Raw genomic sequence first — 25,949 nt, forward strand, 5'->3', positions numbered from 1 at the left:
ACGTTTTATCCGAGGGCCAATACAAATTCCGGAGGCATAGGAAGCAGTTTCCTAAATTTATTTCGAAAAAAAAAAGAATAGCAAATAAAAACCATTCCGCTCCATGTAATCTATTTGTTGTGGCTAGTTCCGATTCGTAAGGATTTTAACTGATAAAAAATAAACGAATTTGGAATCTCCTATAAAAAGGCAAAAACGAAAAACAATCATTTGTAGTATTAATAAGGGTGCAATTTCGTATAAACCCGTCATACCTTACGATAAAGATCATTCATTCTACATTTAAAATTATATTGAGGTATTGAAATAAGCGCCTTCTTATTTTCAATATAGTTTTGAATTTAGAGTTTACCCGTTTATTACGTTGCCTTTTTGGGTACCAATGAATCCTCCTTGAAGCGTAGGAATTACAAAATGGATCACGAAAGAATATATTTTTGAATTTAGAACCCACGCACGCCCCATTCGCGTTCTCACTTCTCTACGCATAACACGCAAATCTCTAAATTAAACTCTTTTTTCACCACCGCAATCGCATTACAGCAGAACTTTCCTGAACATTGTCAAGTGCTCGCCTCCCGTTCGCCGCTGAGGAACCATTAAAGAATCCGCTGGAGAGGAAGAGGACTTGGAGAACATCAGATGTGTCGCGAACGTTGTATTCTCTGATTCAGGTTGTGTTTTCAATCTTCATCGTGCTGCTAAAATATCCCTACCGCCTACGATTGTTTGAAACATTTTCCAACCGCTCACATGGTGTAGCAAATTACAAGGCACATCAATAGATTGCTTGAGTTCAAGAGTGGGGTTCTTAGTCGCTTTTTTTTTCTGCGCTGGGGCTGGAACCATCTACGAGGTCCCCACGCTTAGGGGAAGCGCATGATACCTATGTGGGAATGGACGGTCCGTGTTGAGAGCCTACCGCGCGCCCAAGGATGGTATTTAAGGCTCTATCTGCCCCCTAATACCCTTTCACTTCTACTCAAGCGTCCGATCTCCCCCGAAGTCAGAATCCGGGTGGAGTAAGGGGGGAAATCCTAGACCTAATATTCTCTTTTTATTAAAATTAAAATTAGTTATCTGGCTTGAAGTCTTCTTGATAGGTCTGAACAACGTTTGGAACTAAGCCAAGCCGCGTCGCAAGACTCTAATTAAATCAGTTTCAAAAGTTGAATATTTAATGTTGCAATAAATGGTACGTAGGAAACAATAAACTGAATTGATAATAAAACATAATATGAATATAGCCCAAAATTTTATTTCTGAAACTAATTTTTTGATAGTTTTCTTCTTTAGTATTACTACGATTATTATAATAGAAATATATAGAAATGTTCAAAAGTTTTTTTTTTTAAATCACGTATTGACATCGAAAATAAATCGCATTACAAAACGAACATAACAGTTTGAGTGACAATTTAAACAAAAATATATTTACAAAACATATTACTAATTGATTTTATTCAGGGGTTACAGTCAATCTTGTTGTTAATGTGGTAGCGACATACGCTTGGCGTTCCTCCATAGAAACAGCCCACTGAGATCACTTTCTCGCTGGATCTTCTCAGTGGGTCGAGATTCATATCCGGTGGTAGATTCTGCGAAGCATTGCTCTTGCTAGGACTAGTATTAGTAAATTCTCTCTGGTTAAGCCCGTACGTGAGCTTATCTACCCTTTCAGGAGTAGCTGGAATAGCGCCTTATGCTACCACCGAATAGATAGGGCTTACTTAGTTTGACAAGCGGTTTTTTGTTAGCAATTCACTAGCTTCATATCAATAAAATAAATTAGAAATCTGTGTTTTTTTTTACTTTCAGAAAAAGCAAAACAGTCAATTACGCTTATTCATGTGTATATCAAAAGTATTTATGAATATATTTAGAAAGTGTAGGATTTTTTTTCGAAAACGCCAATGATGGAAAAAAAAAGAAAATCCGATACATAAACAAATCTAAATCTGTGCATGACTATGGTCGAATTTGATGAACATAAAAAATCATCGTTACATCACATTGAATTATATTAAAAAAAATATTTTTGAAGAAATGTATTATAACTTTGAAAATATAAAAATACACAATTGATTCATAAGAAATTATTTAAACAGCCGCAAGATTAACTACTTATTATTATGTTAAGAGCAAAACTAATTTATGGGAAGATAATATGAAAAAAAAAACAAACAAAACGAATCACAGAATAAATTAAACTTTGAGTAGTTTGATCCTTATCTACATTGCAATAAATGCTACAAAATCACTTGCACTAAATAAATTATCTCAGAAGCATCACGTACATACAATAAAAATAAATCTAAAGCAAACACGAGTAGCTTGTGATTGGACGATGGAGGGATCAAGGGTAGATAACTTTAGTCTCCCTATTTGTGTCACAGTAGCTATACGTTACAATTCAAAAGGAAAATCGATATACAAAAAAAAAAAATACCCCGACTTCATATCTCAAGGTCGGTGGTGTCATTGACTTTATCTACAGGTACCCTCTTTTTTTATTGCCTTTGTAGGCAGACGAACATACGGCTCGCCTGATGGTGAGTGGTTACCGTCGCCCATGGACTACAGCAATGCTAAGGGCAAAGCCAAGCCGCTGCCTACCGACCCTTGACCTGAGTACCCACTCTGAATATTAAAATAATTGATATATTATGAATGAACATGCGACGTCTGATTCGCAGATAAGTACACAAAACGTTTAATTTCGAGATTTAGCTTAGTTTCACAAATACATATTCTTCATAGCTAGAGTGGAAATGTATTTGTCCTACTAGTTAAATCATTTTTTCCTAGTAACTTAAGCAATTTACTGAATTAGAATTTTTTTTTTAATTATTCGATTTAGTTGGATGTGGCTCATCTGATGCGTATTGTAAACCTGTAGGGAAGGTACCATAAAACTGTTTTTTATGCTTCGAAGCAGCCCTGAATTCCAGTTTAATGACCGAGCCAGCCGTTATACAATACAATTGAGACTCGACCTCATGTCTCCAAGTGGGTGGTGGTATTCACGTATCTATGATATAGATATAGATATCACATATCTATAATCTTTACCCGCTTTATTTCAGGGGGCAGCGACCTCTTGAAGTCGTCGTGGCCTAAAGGATTAAGACGTCCGATGTATTCGTGTTGAGCGATGCATTGGTGTTCGAATCCCAGGCCAGTACCAATTTTTCTAATGAAATACGTACTCAAAAAATGTTCACGATTGACTTCCACGGTGAAGTAATAACATCGTGTAATAAAAATCAAACCCGCAAAATTATAATTTGCGTAATTACTGGTGGTAGGACCTCTTGTGAGTCCGCGCGGGTAGATACCACCACCCTGCCTATTTCTACCGTGAAGTAGTAATGCTTTTTCTTTGTTTATTGCTTTGACTTTTCGAATAACTCACAGTTTCCCTGGTTAAGTTGTTGTGGTAAAAGCAGTTTTCATTTTGTCTAGAACTCACCAAAACCGATGAAAATACTAATACATATTATTGAAGTGAAACTTCTTTAGGCACGATGAGCTAGGTCATTTCTCTTATTCACATACCCTATTACAAATTTGATTGAAGGATGACAAATGAAGGAAACCACAATACTACAAACCACAAAAGAAGTTTCACTTCTTACACGTGCACCAAGTTGCACGCGCACCATTTTTTATAATAATTCATATTTATACGTATTACTCACATGTCACCGATAAAAAGAACTCGACTGGGATCGGTGATGCCGGCTCGCTTCATAGCGAATTCAGCGAAAACCCTTCCTGGCTTCCCAAGCAGCACGGGCTCTCGTTTCACTTCTACCGTAACCAGATCTGTAAAAACTCCCGTCCCTAAGAGAAACAAGTAGAATCAGAATCAAATATAAATTTTGTCGTATCGAAGCTCGCGCGATTTCTGCTGCAAAAAATATTTTTTTTTTCACCCATTAAAATGAGTAGCAGGTAGAAATACTCGTCGTGGTTACAATACTTAATATACCCCGTTTTTATTTATTTATTTAAATAATTTAAATTGAATGTAGACCCGTCATTAAACAGTTAATGTATAAGGTATATATAGGTTACAGAAACGAAAAAAATCATAAATAACTGTTTAATAATAAAATACTGTTTGATTTTTTATTTCAAATCCCCCTATTTGCTTAGTAGGCGATACTCGCTTGTGTTGCCACAGTAAAACGTTTTGAAAATGAATGAAAAATACATATTTGAAAATATTAGTAATTGGCGGTGCGTTCGTATTTCATAAAAACTTTTAACATTCAAAACAGTCGAGGTATCGTACAAACGCAACGGAATCTATTTCAAGGTTATGAACTTATTCGATTATTTAAGAATTAAACACTATCGAGAAAATTCTATACAAATTACAGTTCTAAAATTAGAATAACGTTCATTATAATTTAAATGTTGAACTTTAAAAAGAAGCCACCAACCTTAACCAATAATAAAATCATAATTGTCGAACATAAAAAAACATAGCGGCAAATACATTTTCGAAATTGCACACACGTAGAAACATAAACAATGGGATAAACGCAAACAAAGGACAATGCCCATTTTCTATGGGCGTTTGGGCCCCTAAAAAAAGTTGTCGCGTCATGATGGTTTTAACTTAATTTGATAGACAAACAAATATCGTTTCATATTCAGAAAACTATTTTTATATTCTCACCCAGGTTTAAGAGAAATCTGTTTTTTTCTGCAGCTAAAATTAAGTTGTTAAATGTTTTTTTTTCGAAATCAATAATCGCTTTCATCATTATTTACAGTATTAAATAAGTTAATTGTGTTTAATGTTGCTAGGAATAAGCCCATGTACATTTTATTATTATTATATCCTCATAATAATAATAAAATGAAATGAAAATCCGGAAGCCGACAACGTTATTGTTGTTGTTGTTTTTAAATTCGCCAATAAGCAGGCAAAGAGCCTATACAGCCTAGTCTGTCGTAGTTATATTTTTTTATGTCAATAAAAAGCCGGTGTATCTCTTTTTATTGCTTTTTGGGAGTTTTGACGTCAACTCCAAGAATAGCTCATTGAGTGAGTGCGAATTTCAGCAGACCTTTTAACTTGAAAAAAAAAAAACAGTCACTGCTATGTTAGCCACAGTTTTATTCCAATGCCTCAATAATCGTGAACAACGATTATCGACGCTTAATACACAAAACAACGACTAATTTATATATTATACATCACAATAAACTATTAAAAAAATCTTAAAATAAAACTTCAAGTCGCTTCAGACGCTTCACTCGGGTTGCTGCCAAAACTCTCTGATCATATTATTATATAATAAGAATAGAGTAATGGTAGGCCATTGAGATTTTTACTAATAGAATCATTAATATCTAAAAATATTAAATAAAATAACTCATGATTTAAAGTAGTAATTATTATTACAATATATAAATATTGAATTGAACAAAAATAAACTAAAAAGTCTGTTACCATTAGTTATTTTTTTAAATTTGTTGTTCAAGTTACAGACAACTCTTTCGTTTGGCAGCATATAAGTTTAATATAAGGTTGTATGGGCTAAGCCCTTTGCCTATTGGCGAATTTAAAAACTATGGCACTCAGTTGTGGGATGTTATCAAATAAGTAATTTATTTTTTTGTAATACAATGCCAGGGTGAAAGAAATGTTGATACATAAACTAAACAATGTAAAAAAATGAGGCATAGTTTTTCAAGTACAAATAGTTTTGACATAAAGTTGGCCCACTTTTGGGCATTGTCCTTTGATGTACGACGCACAGCGGAAAAATTTACGTTGAAATAAATTTAAATTTTGCCGTGAAAATATTTGCGAATACCGCGCTTAATACAATGCAAATTTTTATTGATGCGAACTCGGATGTAGGTTCAATGGTTTTGTGTCTCTATGCAATAAAACGTATGTTATTTTCATTGTAAATACTTATATTGTATTTTTAAAAGTTCCGAATCCATATTTACGCGCTACTTAAATGGTTGCTTCATATTGGAATTTATTATAGATTGAAAACCGATTCAATATAAATGTTTACATTATTAATTGCTTGGGTGAATGTTTCGTCAGAGAGCTCTTGTATTTTTAGTCAGCGTGTGAGAACGCCTAAGCGTTCCAAATAAATCGAGCTCTGTGGCCATTATCGGATGATACGGTGATGGGATTCCGACTAAATCAAGCTACGACTTCCTGGCTATCCGTCTGCGGTAGTTATGTGTATTAACTGAACCATTTTATTAATTCTGGTCTTAATTGCTGTCAGGCGAGCTCAACGAAAAAAAAAATTAGTGACAGCAAATTGAACCATAAATCCATTTTGTGGTTAGTAGTGTTAAAGTCAGAAAAAGTAACAGAAAAATCTACATGATAATGTACTAATCAGTATTAGATTTACCTCTCTCTTACATTTTTTTTTTCGAACAATGAAACACGTGCAAACGTTTTTAGTTAAAACATGCAAGATATATGTATATACATATAAAAATATGCGCCGGAATATTTACCTAAACCCAAAAGACCAGTTTTCATGGGCACCATCCTATCAGTCGCCCTATTTATGAAGAGGGCCTCAGGTCTTTTCAGGTAGGTTATGGCTCGGTACATTTTCGGCAAGTTTATCTTAAAGTCGCTGTCAAAAACGACGGCTCCTATCTCTTCATCGTCTTCTAAATACTGGATGTATTCGCCATAGTACTCCGGCCCTAGATTTGGCTGCAGGCAAAATTGCATCTTTTGTATTAAGTAATGAAAAGAAACAAATGTAAATGTTTGAACATTCATATTTTCATGAAAATTTAGGTCAACTTGTGCTTCAAATATTTCTTGTGTCATAACAATTCTATTTTTGAACACTGTTTCATTTGAAACCTAATAAATTTAAAATTAAGTAATAAAAAAACATTAATGTTAATTATGACATTTATACGGGAGCCATTAAAGACTATATTGGCAACTGACAAAAACAAGAAGAGGTTGTATTTTGTGTGTGTGTTACTCAATGATTTTTTATTTTTACATAATATAAAATATCATTGGTGTTACCTCAGAACTTTTTTGTAAGTGAAACGATTTCGAAAATTCATTTCTTAACTGAGAGCTTATTCTTCTCATATGGTCCGATGTTTTTTAGTTATCCTTAATAATGCATAGTCAATAATGCATATTATGCAGTAAAATAGTCGTTAAAAGTCAAATAATCAATTATGCATTATCATAATTCATATTTGATTGACTTCATTTACATTCTCTATTATATTTCTCAGTATACCAGTACATACTTTGTCGAAGCCGGTTTCCTCTTTTGTATTTTTTTTGTATTAGTCTTTAAAAATCATTTAATCAATTATGCATAATAATGCATATTTGATTCAATTACATTCTCTATTATATTTCTCATTATGCTTTGTCGAAGCCGGTTTTCTCTTTTGTATGACAACTGGATTTGTAGGTAGCATTAGGAATGTTACACTATTTAATCTATTTATTATTTTACTCTTTTTTAAGAGTAAATATTTTTACATATAGTTTTGTCTGTCGTTTAGAAGATTTTCAATACTTACACCTTCCTTGCATTTGAATCCGTGTGCTTCTAAGACTCTTTTGGTCTCAGCACAGGTTACACAGTAAACAGTTTTATTGAATGTAACTGATTTAAGGTACTCTGCCACTGCGATAGATGGAATGATCAGGCTCTCCTAAAAAGTGTTCCATAATTAATTTGAAGGACAGCCGATAACATCAATTAAAAACGATTATTACAACAGAAAATCAAATACAGGTCTTCATATATAGGTTTTTATGATAGACAGATTATGATCGAACAAGCTTGCATTTTTTTTTGTTTTTTTTTTATTGCTTAGATGGGTGGACTAGCTCACAGCCCACCTGGTGTTAAGTGGTTACTGGAGCCCATAGACATCTACAACGTAAATGCGCCACCCACCTTGAGATATAAGTTCTAAGATCTCAGTATAGTTACAAAGGCTGCCCCACCCTTCAAACCGAAACGCATTACTGCTTCACGGCCGAAATAGGCAGGATGGTGGTATCTACCCGTGCGGACTCTCAAGAGGTTCTATCACCAGTGAAAAAATATTTATATAATATTATAAATGAACATATAAAGAGGTATTTAATAATATGAATAATATATCGAGGGATGAAAGGCTAATTGGTTTAAGTGACATATAGCTTAATACGCGACATTTATTTTTGTAATTAAAGGTTCGTTTTATTTGGTATCAGTATCAACAATTCGATGTTTTTAATAGAACTCCAATTAAGCTTACTCCATTTAAATAGCTGAAGAAGTTGTTTTTTTTGTTATGATATTGTACTCCAAATTTTAAACTTTAAATGGTTCTCCTGTAAAGTTGCAAAAATGTCGCTTGTTACGCGGTAAGCGGTTTTGTAGTTTTAAAAAAAACTTTATTTTAATACACACTTAATTTATTTATCCTTTACAAAAATCTGATGTTACATGGACAGAGTTACGATGTTATAAGCTTGAAGATTGATGACGAGCTCCTAAGTTTCAAGGAGAAAGAGAATTTATACATGAATAGTATTTACTGAACAATTAGTAAATGAGTCATTTAGACTATGAACCTTTTTGGTAAACATATTTAGAATCCATAACGACACAATTAGTAAATGATGGAATATTACCAATGTGAAAGGAATACAATATTAACTAATGTTCTAATTCCAAATGAAGATCTGATGTAAAGTAAACAATATACATTTATGATTTAGTAACATGAGGAAATAAGTATGTTATAAAGTAACAATGACTAGAGGTCCCGCAGTAGTCGAAATTCGACTATAATTAATTGGAATTGTAAGTTTGTACACTATTATGATTGTATTTTGTACTTCTATAATCACAAATTTCGCCAAGGCTACTCTATAAAAAAATATTAATAAAGACAAACAATATTTAATCTATTCTCAATTTGACAACAGACGTCAAGATCAAAAGTTTGACAATAAATAAATAGTATGAATGCGTGTGTGCGTCAAATACATGGTATGTAGTGTGTGTAATGTTTTCTTTATTGATTTAAAGTATCTTTTATGCATTATTTTAAAAAAATATTAGTATTGTGCACTTCTTCTCTATACTCTCTATAAGTGAGGAAAATCTCATACTCCTCCTTCCGCGCAATTTTCGTAAAAAGGGATACAAAGTTTTTGCTTCACGTATTAATATATAGATTTAGAACTTAAGAACTAAGAGTTAGAGTACATTATGTGTTTATGAGAATTGATATATGACTTAAGTACTAGTGTGAGGGGCATAACATAACACGCTTAAGCCAAATAGTCTTTCACCTGTCGATGCGTAGATAGATATTAAGCACTTAAATAAAGAGCAAATTTTGTGTCGGATGTAGGGATCGAGGTAGGTGTTTTTTTATATTGTTTTTTTTTGTTGCTTAAATGAGTGATCGTGTTTATGTGCCACCTGATGTTAAGTGCTTAGAGAAGGCCATATACATTGACAACGTAAATGCCCCCAACCACCTTGAGACATTAATTCTAAGTTTTCGTTTTTACAGTACAACGGCTGCCCCACCATTCAAATTGAAACGCATTGCCGCTTCACCGCTGAAATAGTTGGAATCGTGGTACCAACTCGTGCGGGCTCACAAGACACTTTATTAAGTACTACTACTATGTACACTTTACTAAGTTACTACTAATTAAAAATTATCACAATAGCTTTTATTAGTTAAAAATATGTTTGAGCAGTGTCAGAGCGAAAGTAATTCCCATGAAAAGCGAATTTCATCTAATACACGCTTTTGTTCTGATTCTAGAGTTCTAATTCAATACTTACAAAGCCGTTGTCGATGCTGGCTGCTTTGAATTGAGCTTCATAATTTGCTCTGGATCGAAGGCTGTTATTGGAAACGAAATTTACTGTCTTCCCGCGTTTCTTCATCTGTTTAAAGAACTCTCCGACTCGCGGCAAAGAATCTTGAGTCCATATAACACCTGTGATTTGAAAAATCTTGTAGATTATTATTTGATAATCAGTTTAGCTTTTTAAAGTGGCCATTGAAGATCGGTAAGCTTTGTAAATTGACAAGTTGCGTACTGAGCTTTTGTTTCCGGGAATTATGATACCATAATATAGGTAGGTTATGCTGCCCACTGAGTTTCTGGTCGGATCCTCTCAGTGAGTCGCGATTCCGATCCGGTGGTAGACTGCGGAGGTAGGCAGTGGCTTGGCTCTGTCCCTGGCATTGCTGACGTCCATGAGCGATGGTAATCACTTACCATAAGGTACAAAGGAAACAATAATAAAAAAGAGTACTGCTCTTGCTAGGGCTAGTGTTATCAAATTCTCTCAGGTTGAGCCCGTGAGCTCACCTTCTCGCTCGCCCTTTAGGCTATCAATGCTAAGGTACGGGAAAATATATTAGACTGACTGTGTGATGCAGTAACTAACGCTCCTATCTGCTGGGCTTGAGGTCAAGGTTCGACTTCCCCATCGAACAAACATTCGCGTGACGAACAGATTGGCTTGTCATTTGTCTGACTGTTTCATATGTACATATCTAAATGTCTTCCTAGTTAGGGGCCAAACGACTGTATGTGATTTGTCCTCAATTATTTAATATAAATAAGCTTTTATTTGCTTTGTTTAGCCTCCGCTATAAGATTGTTGAATCTATATATGCCTATGACGTATAATTCCTCCGTATTCACAAATTTCGTTTTTATCACGACTGACCGTCGACCGAGTCGTCTGTGATAACGAAAACTGTAAATGATTCTAATCGTCGGAAATAAGACAGTAAAGTACGCGAGACTAAATCGTTATAGTATTACTGTTTAAATCATAGATTATACACTTAATGGTTTAAATTATGGCTTTATTGCTTAATTTAATAATGAAATGAATTTACATACGAATTGAATTGTCAAAGTCAATTTTTGACACGGCACCGGCAATCTCATTATATCATTCACGTTTTGGTTTTTAAACTTATTGTTGATGGAATCTCGTGTGATGATTACAACACTGTTAAACCATTTTTAACGCGATGTATGCTCAAAGTAGTTTTATCTGTAGTTACTGTCTGGTGCGTGCGTGATGTAATATGTTTATTATTATTAGTTGTTATACCGTTTGAAATTTTTCTTGAATTAAATTATTTTCTCTTCTTTTTAATTCATTGGTGTTGGAACACCTACCCTTCGTGCGTATCCCGTGGTAGACCTTTGATAGCGTTTTAAGATAGTTAGGCCAATAGTTACAAAAATTAAGAAGCCTGATATCTCACGGAAATCTCATGTAAAAATGTTACAATATAATTTTCATAAAAAAATATCATCAGTGCAAGGCCACAAGTGAAAAAGTGTTTATCACAAAAATGTAAGCATAAGCTATGAAATAAAATGATACAAAATCATTATAGATAATGAGATCCCGGAAAATTACTGGGATTACTTTGTTTTTTTTTTGTTTTTTTTATGTCTAAAAATCACGTGTTCTAAATGTCGAGTACATACTTTTTGGAAACGTGTTACAGAAAAACCACAACGTTTATATTGCTTTTAATTGTGTACATGGGTGAAGGTGATTACGAACTGTGGATTCCGGAGTCCACAGACATAACGAAGTCAAAGCCGCCGCGCCCTTGAGATATTAGATCGAAGTATCAACTGTAAAACAGCTGTTCGACTCTTCAAACGATTTACTGTTTAACAGCCGAAATAGACCCATATGACTATTACGGTAATACGCTGGTACTAATCGCTTAGTCGGTTCTCACAGCCGCCATACACTGGCTCCTATACGGTACTAGAACGTAGAGATAAATAAAAGGTTGGGGAAAAACTCTTTTCACATTATAGTATGTATGAACTTGTAACAAAACCTCTTTGGCTATACTATTTGTATCTGGCTGGTTTTGGTACCATTAAAAGTTTAAATTTTAAAGAAGATAATTTCAGATTCGAATTAGGAAAGTGTGTGATTTTTATTTATTTTTCGTACTGTCAAAATGAGTGAATGAGTGAAATAGTGAAGAAATTCGATACATTTTAAAATTTTATTACAAAAAATGTCATGTCCCTACCTACAAGATGGCAAAAAGTTATCGAACAAAGTGGTACCTACATACTTTAGTTAAATATAAATAAACTATATTAAAACATGTTGTGAATTTTCTTAAAAAATGCGAAGAAACTTTTTCCCCAACCTATTATTACAAGATAGATATCAAAGGAAAGGCTACCACGGTGTCTTTGGACATATTGAAGCGTACATCTTACGCGACTCGGAATCTCACCTGACTGATTCATCGTCAAGCATTTCACGTCCAGTGTAGGGAACGCAATCTGGATATACGCTTTCCGGATTTTTATCGACCGTAACCGTCTCCAGGGGGGCTGATGTAGCTTGCAACACTGGCACATCAAGTCACACTCGGACTTTTTGGCGGGAACGCGAGCAGTGAAGTTGTGTGATTTGTTTTATTTTGTCTATTTAGTGTTTCTTCAGGTTTAAATGTGTAATAACGGTGGTTTATTAAATGTTTAATATCTGTGAAAGTGCACAAATGTGGGAAAATGAAACAAAGCTGCTGGACGTAACTTCTCGGGTTCCTCCAAAAAGTCCACTGAAAAAATCTCAGTAAATGACCACCATTTTACTGCGATTATATTTCATCCCATATCATCTCATTTCATTAAATTTCATCCCAGTTGATTAATCTCAAATTAATCATCTTCATTTCATTTCACTCCATATTATCATTTTTCATAAAATTAAGAATAATATAAAGTAAAATAAGACATGACTTAAAGGTCTTAGTTACCAGGTCATAAAATCTCTTAAAAAAAAAAAAAAAAGTCACACTCGGGTGTCTTCGGGCGAAATCGGAATTCCCGAACGCGCATTTGCCTGTCACCTCACGTCAGTCGAGAAGTTTCGCGTGCCGATTTAATTTTAACATAAAAATAATATGTACCTTCGTAATATTAATATAATTTGTATCATCTAGTGCCTAGCTTTGTTTTCTCCGTTTCTTGTTAAGATTATAATAACTACCGTACACTACAAAAAAATTATAAGAGTTTAAAAAATAGTGTGTTTTATAATTCATCATCATTCTCCTGCCCTTCTCCCAGTCACCTGGGGTCGGCGCAACATGTTTTCTCCTTCCATACTTCTCTATCGTATACCATTTCTTCGCTCACTCCCCTCTTACACATATCGTCTTCACGTCATCCATCCATTTCTTTTTAGGTCTACCTCTTCCTCTATGTCCTTCCACATTCATAGTTAACACTCTCTTAGTAACCTCATTGTCATTTCGTCTCATCACATGTCCATACCATCCCAAACGCGCACTTCTCAACTTCTCTGTCACAGATGCCACTTTCAGACTTCCTCTAACAAATATTGATTTTTTCACATATATAAAATAGTGTGTTTGACTTATTTATTTTGAGTGCAAATTTCCCGTTAATAGAAAAGAAAATAATAGACCACACCTATGAAATGCTATGAAAAAATTGTTGCCTTGAAAGTATTTCATAACTTCAAAATTTTGTATCAATTGATTTAATTATCTACGACTTCAATACGCAGATTATGTATATTAGCATATTAACTTTGAAAACGTTCTATATTTTAACCAACTTCAAAAAATGGAGAGTTGAAGGAGGATTCCTAGCATGGCTTATGATACGGTCTACCCTCAGTAAATGGCGAAGCCGATCGTAGGCCGCTGAGATAATATTCAAAGAATGCTTATTAATTCTTTAGTCGTCTTTTAAGATATTCCCGGAAAGAAATGGTCTGGTGATATCCCATATTGGCACCATATAGACGAAATGACAATTTTTAGTAAGAGTTTTATAAACAATTAAACCGTAAACGAAGCCATTTCTGCATTTCGTTGAGATCTACAGTAGGTATGTAGTTAAAAAAAAACCCTAAAATAGTTCATATTGTTATTTGTCTTGATAGTGATTTGTAATTAATGTGTTTCCATGAAAAATCTCCTTCGATAATGGAATGGCCTTCCTCTTCAGTACGAAGGTCGAATGAGGTCATCGATGTAACAATAACCACGGGACTTAGATCCCGTAGGAAATCAGTTTGTGGTCGTCGTGGCCTAACGGATAAGACGTCCGGTGCATTCGTGTTGAAGCGATGCACCGGTGTTCGAATCCCGCAGGCGGGTACCAATTTTTCTAATGAAATACGTACTCAGCAAATGTTCATGATTGACTTCCACGGTGAAGGAATAACATCGTGTAATAAAAATGAAACCCGCAAAATTATAATTTGCGTAATTACTGGTGGTAGGACCTCTTGTGAGTCCGCACGGGTAGGTACCACCGCCCCGCCTATTTCTGCCGTGAAGCAGTAATGCGTTTCGGTTTGAAGGGTGGGGCAGCCGTTGTGACTATACTGAGACCTTAGAACTATATCTCAAGGTGTGTGGCGCATTCACGTTGTAGATGTCTATGGGCTCCAGTAACCACTTAACATCAGATGGGCTGTGAGCTCGTCCACACAGCTAAGCAATAAAAAAAAAAAAAAAAAAAAGTTTAATATGGAAAGCTTTTTACGTATTTTAATATTGAAGCAATATGCATTTTTTCTGCCACAATTTGGTGATGATTAAATAAACACTTTCATCTAACTTTAATTTTTAAAAAGATGAAAAACAAAATCAAAATCATAAAACAATGATCGAATAAACAAAATACTAATACGAACATATACAAATAATATGAATTATGTAACTAACATACCATCACAATCGGAGAGGACATGGTCGAAGGAATCTAGAAATTTGTGCAAGTCTTCAACACTTAAATCTAATAAATGTTTAGATTCAATACCCATTATGCTTAACACTTCGAGACGTTTTTTTTTGTATACTATAATATTAAAACACGTGTGCACTTAACCTTACTGTGTGAGTGACTGCGCCCGCGTCACCTCGTACGTAGGTAAATATAAGCGAATGCTCTAATGGGACTGTTTCCGTTTAATTACGATTTTGTGACGTCATACGGTTTTTCTACCTTTGACGTATCGGTATTTGCATTCTGTTTTTGGGGTCAATTCAGTAATTTTGCTGTCGCCTAACATCCTGCTGAGATCATGGCACATCTGATGGTGAGTGGTCACCGATGCTCATGAACACTAACTGTTACACTGCTATGCTGATTAAGTCTCAGATAGATTTAAGCTATGCATAAATTATAACTAGTTGATGTCGTTATAGTAAACTTAAAAAAATATTCAACTATTTTCAGAACTGAAATGTTTATAAAATATCATTTTGTACATCATAAATAAATCTAATTGAATACACTGTGCGAAGGTAACTCCAAATTTAGTTTGTGAATCAGTTATGAACTTTTCAAGTGGTCTTTAAAATAAAGAATTTCCATTGTTCGCTAACCAATAAAAGCTCTCTTGGGACTCACCAAACTTTTCCTCGGTGATAAATTGCAAGCGAAATCGTTCTAAAGGGGTTATCGACCTTCTGTGGCGGTGGATTTACGAAGATTCACGGTTATGTAGTAAATCGGGATTTCTCTTTATATGTAGGTGTTGGCATATGAAAGAATAATGGAGACATTTAAACATGCATAATTCTTCGACGGATAATAAAATTTGCTTTGTAGTTACGCACGGAATTATTACATAATATGATAGTGTAGTGAGTTTTTGTTTGCAATTAGAATTATGGTGAGTCGGGATAATACTTTACAGCATACCCGTGGTCGTGGCACTGTAATGGCTCCGAAATTTCGAGAACTCGTGGTAAGATAATCATAAGGTCTATCTTATGTGAATGTTTCGCCATTTTTTGGAGTTTACTCCTTTAGAATCGATTTACATATATAGGCCCGGGGTATGAAAATTATGGGGACCAAAATCGTACTAGCATGTCACACGAAATGCGTTATGCGCATTTCGTGTGACATGCTAGTACATGCGCCGGCAGTCCGCCACAAAGCCTCGTACTGATCGCGCGTTTCTCTCATTATTGTATTTTCATATATTTGTTAGTCGTTTGTTTTGTGTCTCGTTAATTTGTTAATAATCTGTAGTGTATCGTGTTGTCGTAATATAGAACTATTTCTCGTATTGTTTCGTTTAATTTTTTATATCCAGTAAACTCCAGTCGTGCGTCGGAGCGGACACACACACTTTTTTTTTCTTTTTCTTAGATGAGTGGGCGAGCTCACAGCCCACCTGATGTTAAGTGGTTATTGGAGGCCATAGACATCCACAACGTAAATGCGCCACACACCTTAAGATATAAGTTCTAAGGCATCAAGTATAGTTACAACGGCTGCCCCACCCTTCAAACCGAAACGCATTACTGCTTCACGGCAGAAATAGGCAGAGTGGTGGTACCTACCCGCGCGGACTCACAAGAGGTCCTACCACCAGTAATTACGCAAATTATAATTTTGCGGGTTTCATTTTTATTACTTGATGTTGTTCCTTCACCGTGGAAGTCAATCGTGAACATTTGTTTAGTACGTATTTCATTAGAAAAGTTGGTACCCGCCTGAGATTCGAACATCGGTGCATCGGTCAACGCGAATACACCGGACGTCTTATTAGTTAGGCCACAACGATTTCTATAGTTCGGTATCTTGTGAGCCAGTAATTATGTAATTTGTACAAAAGCTACGCAGTTTTTCATTCCTTTTACCCATTCCGAGTTATGTCCTAACTGGGATCGATTTGGTGAAATAAACAACCATGAATCCACGGTGATGATTTAAAAAAAGAATGAAAACAATACTACATTGTCCCTATGCGTTGGGGCCCGGCGAAGGGGGCCTAAGAAGACGACGTGCAAGCTGCTCTGCACGCGTTTTACGCAAGAGCATCCGGGTGATGGAAGGCCGGCTATCCTCGACCCACGCTGGTTCTGACCCAGCGGGGTATTTCGAAGGATAACCTATTCAAAGCGGCGCCATCTAGGCGGGCTTCGGACAGCCTGCCGACCGAGAGGGCTGGTGGTCGTGGCGCCGACGATCGCTGGCCCGGCGTCCCGAGGGGGAGGGTGATGGGAGAGATGTGCTCCGCACTAAACGCTTCACTCTTCTCCCCTTGCCTTTTCATGAGTTCTGTCTCATGCGAGGGTTGGACGTTGGTTGTTGAGTGACAGGAGGTATTAGTCGGTTCGACTCCGACATGCCCCACCCTCCATCCACAGTGGAGGGTGGGAGTCTGGCGATTTCCCCCTGACAAAAAAAAAAAAAATGTGTGCTTTTATATGTTTATACGTTCTATTCCTCCCAATTATATTTATTTTGTTAACTACATATGATTATTATATGGTTATATGTGTATACCTTCTGTTTCTACCAATTCAACTTCTCCTCATCTTTCATCATTATCGAAACTTCTCATCTTTAGTACGGAGGGGTACGTTTGTTGTTGTGAACCCACACGGATTTGTACAGCCATCCTGTTTAAAACTATTCCGATGTCAGTAGGATTTAAATATAAGGATATTCTGTGATCGCTTTAAAAGAGGTTTGAAAAGAGTCCTCAATGGTGGGCAGGAGCTTGGTTTTATGTTTCACAGCGAGGGTAATCGCATAGGAAGCTTGCTATATAGTATAAGCTCGCCTTCGATATCCTATTGACTTTCGTTCAATATAAATTTTTTTTTTTACGTGACAACGTCTTATAATTCAATGAAGCCGGCTGCATGCACGAAAAAACATGACTCATGCGGCGTTACCTCGCTCTGCGGCGTATGACGTTGTCACGTTCAACTATCGTCAGTAAACCGACTCTACAGACAACCGATTTTTATGGCCCTTTTAGACAGACGAGCGCACGGCCCACCTGATGGTGAGTCGTTACCGTCGCTCATGGACTTCAGCAATGCCAGGGCAGAGCCAAGCCACTGCCTAAAATTAATACATTTAAAAAACCCAATTATATTAATTACATTCCGACCTTATATTTAATTCCATATTCGAAATATATTTCATACAAAGTCTCATATTCAGCTGTAATCAAAACTCTCACTTGATTTAAGTCAAACATAGAGATTACAAAGAATACACAAACAAAATTAGTTTCACTAAAACGAAAGAAAAAGTGAAAATTCTTTCTAAAATTAAAGAAACAAAACAACAAAAAAATCGACTAGATATTCCTCTTTGTTTTCGTAAAACAATGTTAATTAATTTTAGGGTTGCTCGTATAAAATAAATTTTAATACAAACAGACCGAAATCCTACGGTCAGTCTATTTGTTATTTAAATTAGAAAACATCGCGTCTTGTTATTGAATATTTTATTTGTTTGTTATTTAAACTAAAATTAATAATCACATTCTAATATATGTAAATATATATTTGGAAGAGTAATTTATTCCCTTATCTTTAGTTCAATTTATAAATATATTTGTTGATAAATTAATTTGTAGGTACTAAGTACAACATAATGTCCATTGCTTAAAATTGATTTGTTTACTTATACCATAATTTGTGTGTTATTTGATAATAATAAATAAAACTTTATAGACACACTGTTATGAAGGGGTTATTTTTAAAACCCCTGAAGTTGCTACGCTCTTTCTAATCTTGTCTGGTCTCAATTGCCAATGGACTTAAGCAATGTAAAGCCTTAACATTTACAACCGAGCCGTACTCTAAATAGATGTGGTTAGGTGATGAAAAACACTCTGTTATAGAAAACATTGCAGTAATAATTAATATTTATTTTCAAAACCTAGATTTGAAAATAAATTAACGAAGGTTGCGTGATCCAATTACTTTTTCGCGCAAACGAAGACCAAACATCTTTCCGTTCTTTGACCTCCCCTTAACTTATACTAAAGTTCCCCAATTAGGACAGAAGCGCAGCCTCCTTTGAAGTCCAGAGATAATGGCTCCGTATTTACTAAGGAGCCGCTTGATAAGAATATTTTGTACGAAAAAGTTTTCTTTAAAAATATTATTTTGTACGGAATTCGCGGAGTTTTAATGGGGCCCCACTGGCGATACTGACAGGGCTTGAAGCATTGTTTTCGTAGTGACATTTTAAGTAAAAGTATTCATAATAAAAGCCGTTTTTTTTTCTGTGTATGCTATATAGCTACTTACGTTTTAAGACTCTTCTAATAGTATATATTAAGGACACACGAAAGCCTAGTATTTATTTTAATATATTTTATATCACGGGTGGCCAACCGGTAGATCGCGATCGACCGGTCGATCGTGGCAACACAAAAAATAAAATAAAAAAAGTGGTGTCGTGGGACACCAGGTAGGAACGAAGTTCCTTCGGCTAATGTAGAATCGACACAATTTGCAAAAAAAAAATCGTGCTCAATTTTATGTTGGTTTTCTTGATTTTTCTCTTAAATTTTGCTGATTAGTTTTTATTTACGTACAGGAAAGTATTTAGGAAATTCAGTATTTTAGGAAATAATAAATTACGTAAAATAAAAATAAAATCGTAATTAAAATTATCAATTAAAATAACAAAATATGTCTCTTTATTTTTGTTTGACAACTAACAAAATTAAAAAAATTAAAAAACTAATAAATTAATTTTTTTTTTTTATGATTGAAGGATTACTGGTGGCCCGGAGACCTTTCCAGTTTCACCAGGACAGGTGGGCGAGCAAAGGCTCAGCCAGGAGGGGTGGGATTTGCTAACAGCTGCCCGAGCGCCTCCGAAGGAGACCTAACAACTCAAGAGTAGCTGCTTCGCGAATGAATCTACTACCGGATCGGAATCGCGACCCGCTGAGAAGATCCGGCGAGAAACTCAGCGAGCTGATTCATGGGTTAGGTTGCACGGCGAACTCTTTGTCGAGTTCGACGAGTACGGTTACCGAGGTCCCTAAGCCTGCTCCTAGAGCTGAAGGCGTCTAGTGCAAAGGTTATTGGATCTGATGGATCCGTAAGGACGTGTCTAGGGCGTCGACGGTGACTGGCTCCTGCATGATCAGGATTCGGGGAGTAGTCAGCGGCGGCTACGATAAGGCGATTATCATGACGCATAGCCTTATCGAAGTACCGTTCCGACGCTGACTTCATGTATTTCTGTATAGATTCGAGGCCCAGGTCGTCGTGTAGGTCAACGTTCCTCACGAACCACGGAGCTTCGACGGCTAACCTGCAAAAGCGGCATTGTAGAGATTGAAGGGTGTCTATGTGTGTGCGGGCCACGTGAGCGAACACCACACTCGCGTAAGTCATGACGGGCCTTATGCAAGTTTTGTAAAGTGTCACCTTGTTCCGAAGGGACATTTTACTCCGCTTACAGATCATGGGGTAGAGTCTACCGAGAATAAACGCGGCACGGTCACGGACTGATTTTATATGCGGGCGGAATGTCATCGAGGCATCCAGGGTAACGCCCAGGTACTTGACCTTCCTGGCCCAGGGTATGGATTGACTAAAGAGAGTAATCGGGGGTGTGAGATTCCTCCTCCTAATACGGGAGGAAATCCGTGTGGAGCTTCCCCTCTGAAATAGCACCGCAGTACTTTTCGCTGGGTTGATGTCTATGCGCCATTTTCGGAACCACTGTCCTAGGGCTAGGGCTGCGCGGCCGCGCTGAGACGAAGTCTCTGAGGCGTTTGTAGAGCAGACGCTCATACAGTTTGCCTAGAGACATGAGGAGGCTAATCGGGCGGTAGCTCGTCGGATGATTTTTTGGTTTACCGGGTTTATGTATGCCGATAACGTCCGCTTCTTTCCACACCGCGGGAAAGATACAGTTCGCCATAGCGGCATTGAAAATAGATGCCAACATCACGATGAGTTGGACGGGTAGAAGTTTAATAACGCGGTTGGATATACCGTCGGAACCGGGAGCCTTGCGAGGACGTAGGTCTTTGATCAAGTCTTTAACTTCCATCGGGGTGACGGGTGGTAACGCATCCGAGGGTGGCAAGGAGACTCTGCGTTCTACCTCACTGTCTACTAATTCTACATGAACAGGGTCCACGGATTGAGTGCTGGGCGTGCACTGGGTTTGCAATGTATCGGCCAGCAACTCTGCTTTTTTGTCATCATCAAACGCCGCGAGTCGGCCTGAGGGGCCTACGAGGGGGGGCATAGTTACTACCGTATCCGATTTGAGAGTACGAGCTAAGCGGTAGTAAGACCTTTGGGAGGGCGCGAGTCCTTCTAAGAAATCAGAGCATCTGGCATCTCGGACTTCGGCGATGCGAGACTTTATCGCGTTGTAGGGCACGCATTCGAATACGATTTTCCGCGGTAGGATACCTGTCATAGGCGCGTATCGAGGCGTTCTTAGCTCTAAGGACTTCCCTAATATCATCGGACAATTTGAAGCGGTGAAGGAAGTCCTCCGCTACAACTTGTTTCGATGACCTATCTAATGTTGAGGTGATGTGTGACGTTAAGATGTCTATGGCTTCAGCGGTATCCTGAGGAGACGGGGTAGAGTCCGGGTTAAACGGGAGCGATGGTGGATCAGATTCAGCCAGGCTGATGCCCAGCGTGTGCCAATCCACCACAGTCCTCGTGACGGGAACGGAGTCGGGAGCGCGACCGAGCTTCATAACGACGGGACGGTGGTCTGAATCTAACTCTGAAACTACTTCGATCGAGTGTAAGCTCAGAGTTACGTTTTTTAATAACGCTATGTCGAGTATATCCGGGCGATGCGCGATATTTAGCGGGTAGTGAGTCGGGGTTAACGGAGCGACGATATCGAAGGCGAGATCAGCGACTAACGCGTCAAGCCGCCTGCCATTCGGGGTTGTGGTGTGTGAGTTCCACCTGATGTGTTTACAATTTAGGTCGCCCGCCAGAATGACAGAGCTCCCCATGCCGAGCAGCGCCTCGATATCACTGCTTAGAACGATCTTATCCGGTGGAAGATAAACGGACGCGATAACGATCGGCGCGTGTCCCGTCAGTGAGATTCGGCACACTGATGCTTCGATATTAGCGAGCGCGGGAGGAACGAGCGGGCCGCAATGCAGGGCTCTTCTATAGTAAATGACGGTACCACCACCACGAGCAGAGAGCCTGTCGTTCCTGACCATGTTATAGTTCGCGATTTTAGGGTCACGGCGCGCGGGCTTAAGTAGGGTCTCCTGCACTAAAAAAATATCAATTTGATGGTCACGCAAAAAGTCAGAAACCTGATCACGTTGATTTGCGAGACCGTAAGCGTTAAAAAATCCTATCGTTACGGATAGGGGCTTTATTCTACTTATATACGCCATTGATTACCGGCGGAGTGAGGGGAGGACATACGTATTTAATGACGCGTATACGTCGGCGTATTCTTGCACAACGGCGATAAAGTGTTGTGCAGTGGAGGCAGCGCGAATGGCGGCGCCCAAAGCGTTAACGCGCTCAAAGTTGATCGACTGAAAGAAGTCGATCGCTAAAGCGAGATTGTCGGACGCGGTCGGAGGGCAAGTCGCGGGAGAGGGACGAGTTGCGGGGGCGGGACGAATCGCGGAGGAGGGAGTTGTAACCGTGTTCGTGTACGGCAGCGGTTTCGCCCAAGCCGAGACACTGGGCACCGGCGCCGGAACGAACGCTGGCTTAGCCTGCGACACAGAGGGTGCCGAGGCTTTGGTGTCTGGGCCGGAAGCTCGGAGGCGATTTTGGCGGGCGACGCGGCGATTTATTTTAGGGGCTCGGGGGCAACCACGGTAATTCGCGGGGTGACCCTGTGTTCGACACAGGACGCAGCTAGGCGGTTCCGTCGCGGTTTTTTGATCGCGAGTGCAGAGGGCCGTGGCGTGATCTCCTAAACACTTGACGCATCGGGGGCGCGCGTGACAGTTACGGGAAGAATGCCCGTATAATTGGCAGTTATGGCACTGGCTAGGTGTGCCTTTCTTGTGTGGGGTTTCGACGGCGATTCCGGAAAGGCTACAGACCGTTCGGATGTTGAATATTTGCTTACCCTCGGGGGTAAGCTGGAGGGCGACGAGAACCATGTTATATGGCTCCCTTCCGCGACCTGTGTGCATGCGGTGTACGGAGTTAACCGGTAGGCCTTGTTCGAGAAGGTCGGCCTTGACTAGCTCGGCATCCAACTCTTTAGGGATGCCACGTATGACGGCACGGAGTTCGCGCTCCTCCTGGAGCGTATACGTGTGGAAACTTATACGCTCCTTACGGAGGTAAGAAGAGAGGGCCCTATGGTCGTCGGGTGTTCGAACCTTAATTTGAATGCCGTTCGCGAGGTTACGGGCATTCGTGAAGTTGATATTTTTGGCCTTAAGGGCCAGGGAAACTCGATCCCAAGCTGCCTTCTCTTGGAGGATTACCGGGGGAGGGGTCTGGGTTTTATTTTGTGCCACCGGACGCGGCGACGGAGTGGCACGGGCTGGAGGCGCAACGGGAGTCTGAGGGCGGGGGCGCGACGCGTTCGCGGCTTTGCTAATTTTAGCGGCCGCGGGAGCTCGAGACTCCGCGGCACGCTTCTTACCCTTTTGTACCAGGATGAATCCATCCGTCGATGAGGCGGGAGCGAGGTCGACCTCCATCTCCGAGTCAGAGTCGGAGGACGAGGAGGCGGGCGCAGGTGACCTACGAGCAGGTGTTTTGGAGGGCACGACGGAGGCTGCGGATGATCGCGCTGCTGGAACGGTGGCCACGGCGGACGACGCAGCAGTTTTACTTGCCAGTATAGGCGACGCGGGAACGGCAGGCACGACGGATGCTGCGGTGCTCGATGCAGAAGCTTTGCACGCAGGTACAGGCGACGCAGGAGCAGCGAGCTCGGCGGAGTCCACGAGAGGGCTCGCGGTGTGATCGGCCTTGAAGGCCAGAAACTCTGAGGCGAGCTGTGGGTGGCGAAGTCGGAGGAATTCCGCGAATACAGCGTCCATGATCGCTGAGTGCCCAGGTGGGGCGGCCCCGGGTCTTGAAAACACTCGCCTTGCGGCGAGGCCCCAACTTCTCGGACCTGAGCGGTTCTATTGAACACAGGTGGCGATGCGGCACGATTACTACAGGACAAAGAAAAAACACAACAAAACGGAAATAACAAAAAGAAACAGAACAATTAAACACTTCCAGGAAAACAGTTTGTCGGCAGATGTACCACGAACACAGAAACAACAAAAGGAAACAAAACAAATAAAAACTTCCAGGAAGAGCACTTAGTCGGCAGATGTACCACGAACACAAGCCGCGCGAACAATGGCAGGGCTAACAAAAGCCGGGCGAACAAAGACCGGGCGATCGAGTGGTCGATGAGCACGTCCGCACGTGACGGGTGCCTCTATCGGAATCAGAAAATATACTACTTATTTGCATACTGAACTACATTGTTTCATTAAATTTCAAGAAATGACGCTGGTAGATCGCAGTGTGTTTCGTCCGTACACAATAGATCTTGATTCTTATCAAGTTGGCCACACCTGTTTTACCTAGTTGTATGATCGAGTTCAGGCCCTACCTGATGTTAATTTGTTATGGAATCCGGAAACATCAATAAGTTGTATGCCGTCAGTCACGTCGAGTCATGAGGTAGTAATAACAATTTTAGTATTTTTAGTAGGTACTTATTTTATTTTAGACCGTGACAGCGGAGCGGGATGACTTCGGGGCAGAAGTAGACACGACGGCTATAGACCCGTATAGGCAGATAAATTCAAAGATGTACATTTCTTTTTTTGAAATCATAGGTTTAAAAATTCTAAAATCACCTTACAGCATCTACCTATAGCATATTCACCTTTTTTTTTTATTGCTTAGATGGGTGGACGAGCTCACAGCCCACCTGGTGTTAAGTTGTTACTAGAGCCCATAGACATCTACAACGTAAATGCGCCACCCACCTTGAGATATAAGTTGTAAGGTCTCAGTATAGTTACAACGGCTGCCCCACCTTTCAAACCGAAACGCATTACTGCTTCACGGCAGAAATAGGCAGGGCGGTGGTGCATACCCGCGCCGACTCACAACAGATCCTACCACCAGTAATTACGCAAATTATAATTTTGCGGGTTTCATTTTTATTACACGATGTTATTCTTTCACCGTGGAAGTCAATCGTGAACATTTGTTGAGTACGTATTTCATTAGAAAAATTGGTACCCGCCTGCGAGATTCGAACACCGGTGCATCGCTTCAACACGAATGCACCGGACGTCTTATCTTTTAGGCCACGATGACTTCACCTACACCGATTGACATTGAATTAATGGAAATGGACATTCCATTAATAGTTTAGTCGAACTCTGACAATTACATACCTTGCTGTATATTCTTATAAAAAAAAAAACATTAGTCTTTCGAACACAACCAGATTTTCTTACTCAAACCGAAGATTGATCGCAATCTTCTCGTAATCTAGGTAAGAACTGAAATATCCTGAGCTAAAGACGGCGATATTTCACAGAAGCTGCCAAAAGATTGGACTACGCAGTTTTTCATAGTAAAGAAGTGCCTTCAGCGATACGGTTATGATTAATTGCTTTTGTTGGCCTCACGACCTTTGTACCTTTCCTATGCTCGAGGTAAGTAAGATAAATGTAGGTAAATGACGATTTCTAAAAAATGTTCCAACTTTTTTATTTTTTTTTAGATTTCAATGCATTGGTGACTTCACGAATCCATAAATATCGTAACGTGATTTATAAGATTAAAAAGTCTAATACAATTAATAGATACCGTTAATGCATTGAATTAAATCAACGTAGATTGCATATGACGTATTACTTTCCGGTCGTACAAGTTGAATTTCAATATTTTGTTGCCTCATTCTTCTGTTAGTGACTTTTAGTAGAGTAGATTTTGAAATACCGCTAAAATATTTAAGGGCATCAATTAGATTATTCTCCTATCATCCCTATGCCCCTTCTGGCAATTGTTTAGTTGGTCCCTAGATTTGGTTCTAACACATACCCGTGCGCCTTTTCATCCCAAGGATCACATTAGAAGATCCGACCCCT

General features: G+C 38.8%; 1 protein-coding gene across 1 annotated transcript; it reads right to left on the reverse strand.

The window, feature by feature from the left end:
- Positions 1–1,238: 1,238 nt before the first annotated feature.
- Positions 1,239–14,981, reverse strand: LOC149500189 (uncharacterized). Its single transcript, XM_089737411.1, has 6 exons — positions 14,798–14,981; positions 9,855–10,012; positions 7,573–7,707; positions 6,517–6,724; positions 3,702–3,846; positions 1,239–1,598 (listed from the first exon to the last, which is right to left on the reverse strand). Exons 1-6 carry the CDS (start codon positions 14,889–14,891, stop codon positions 1,580–1,582), a joined length of 759 nt encoding a protein of 252 aa, XP_089593537.1. The 5' UTR covers positions 14,892–14,981; the 3' UTR covers positions 1,239–1,579.
- Between the last annotated feature and the right edge of the window lie 10,968 nt (positions 14,982–25,949).

This window comes from Bombyx mandarina, chromosome 23, assembly GCF_030267445.1.
Source record: "Bombyx mandarina strain Sakado chromosome 23, ASM3026744v2".
Classification (NCBI taxonomy): domain Eukaryota; kingdom Metazoa; phylum Arthropoda; class Insecta; order Lepidoptera; family Bombycidae; genus Bombyx; species Bombyx mandarina.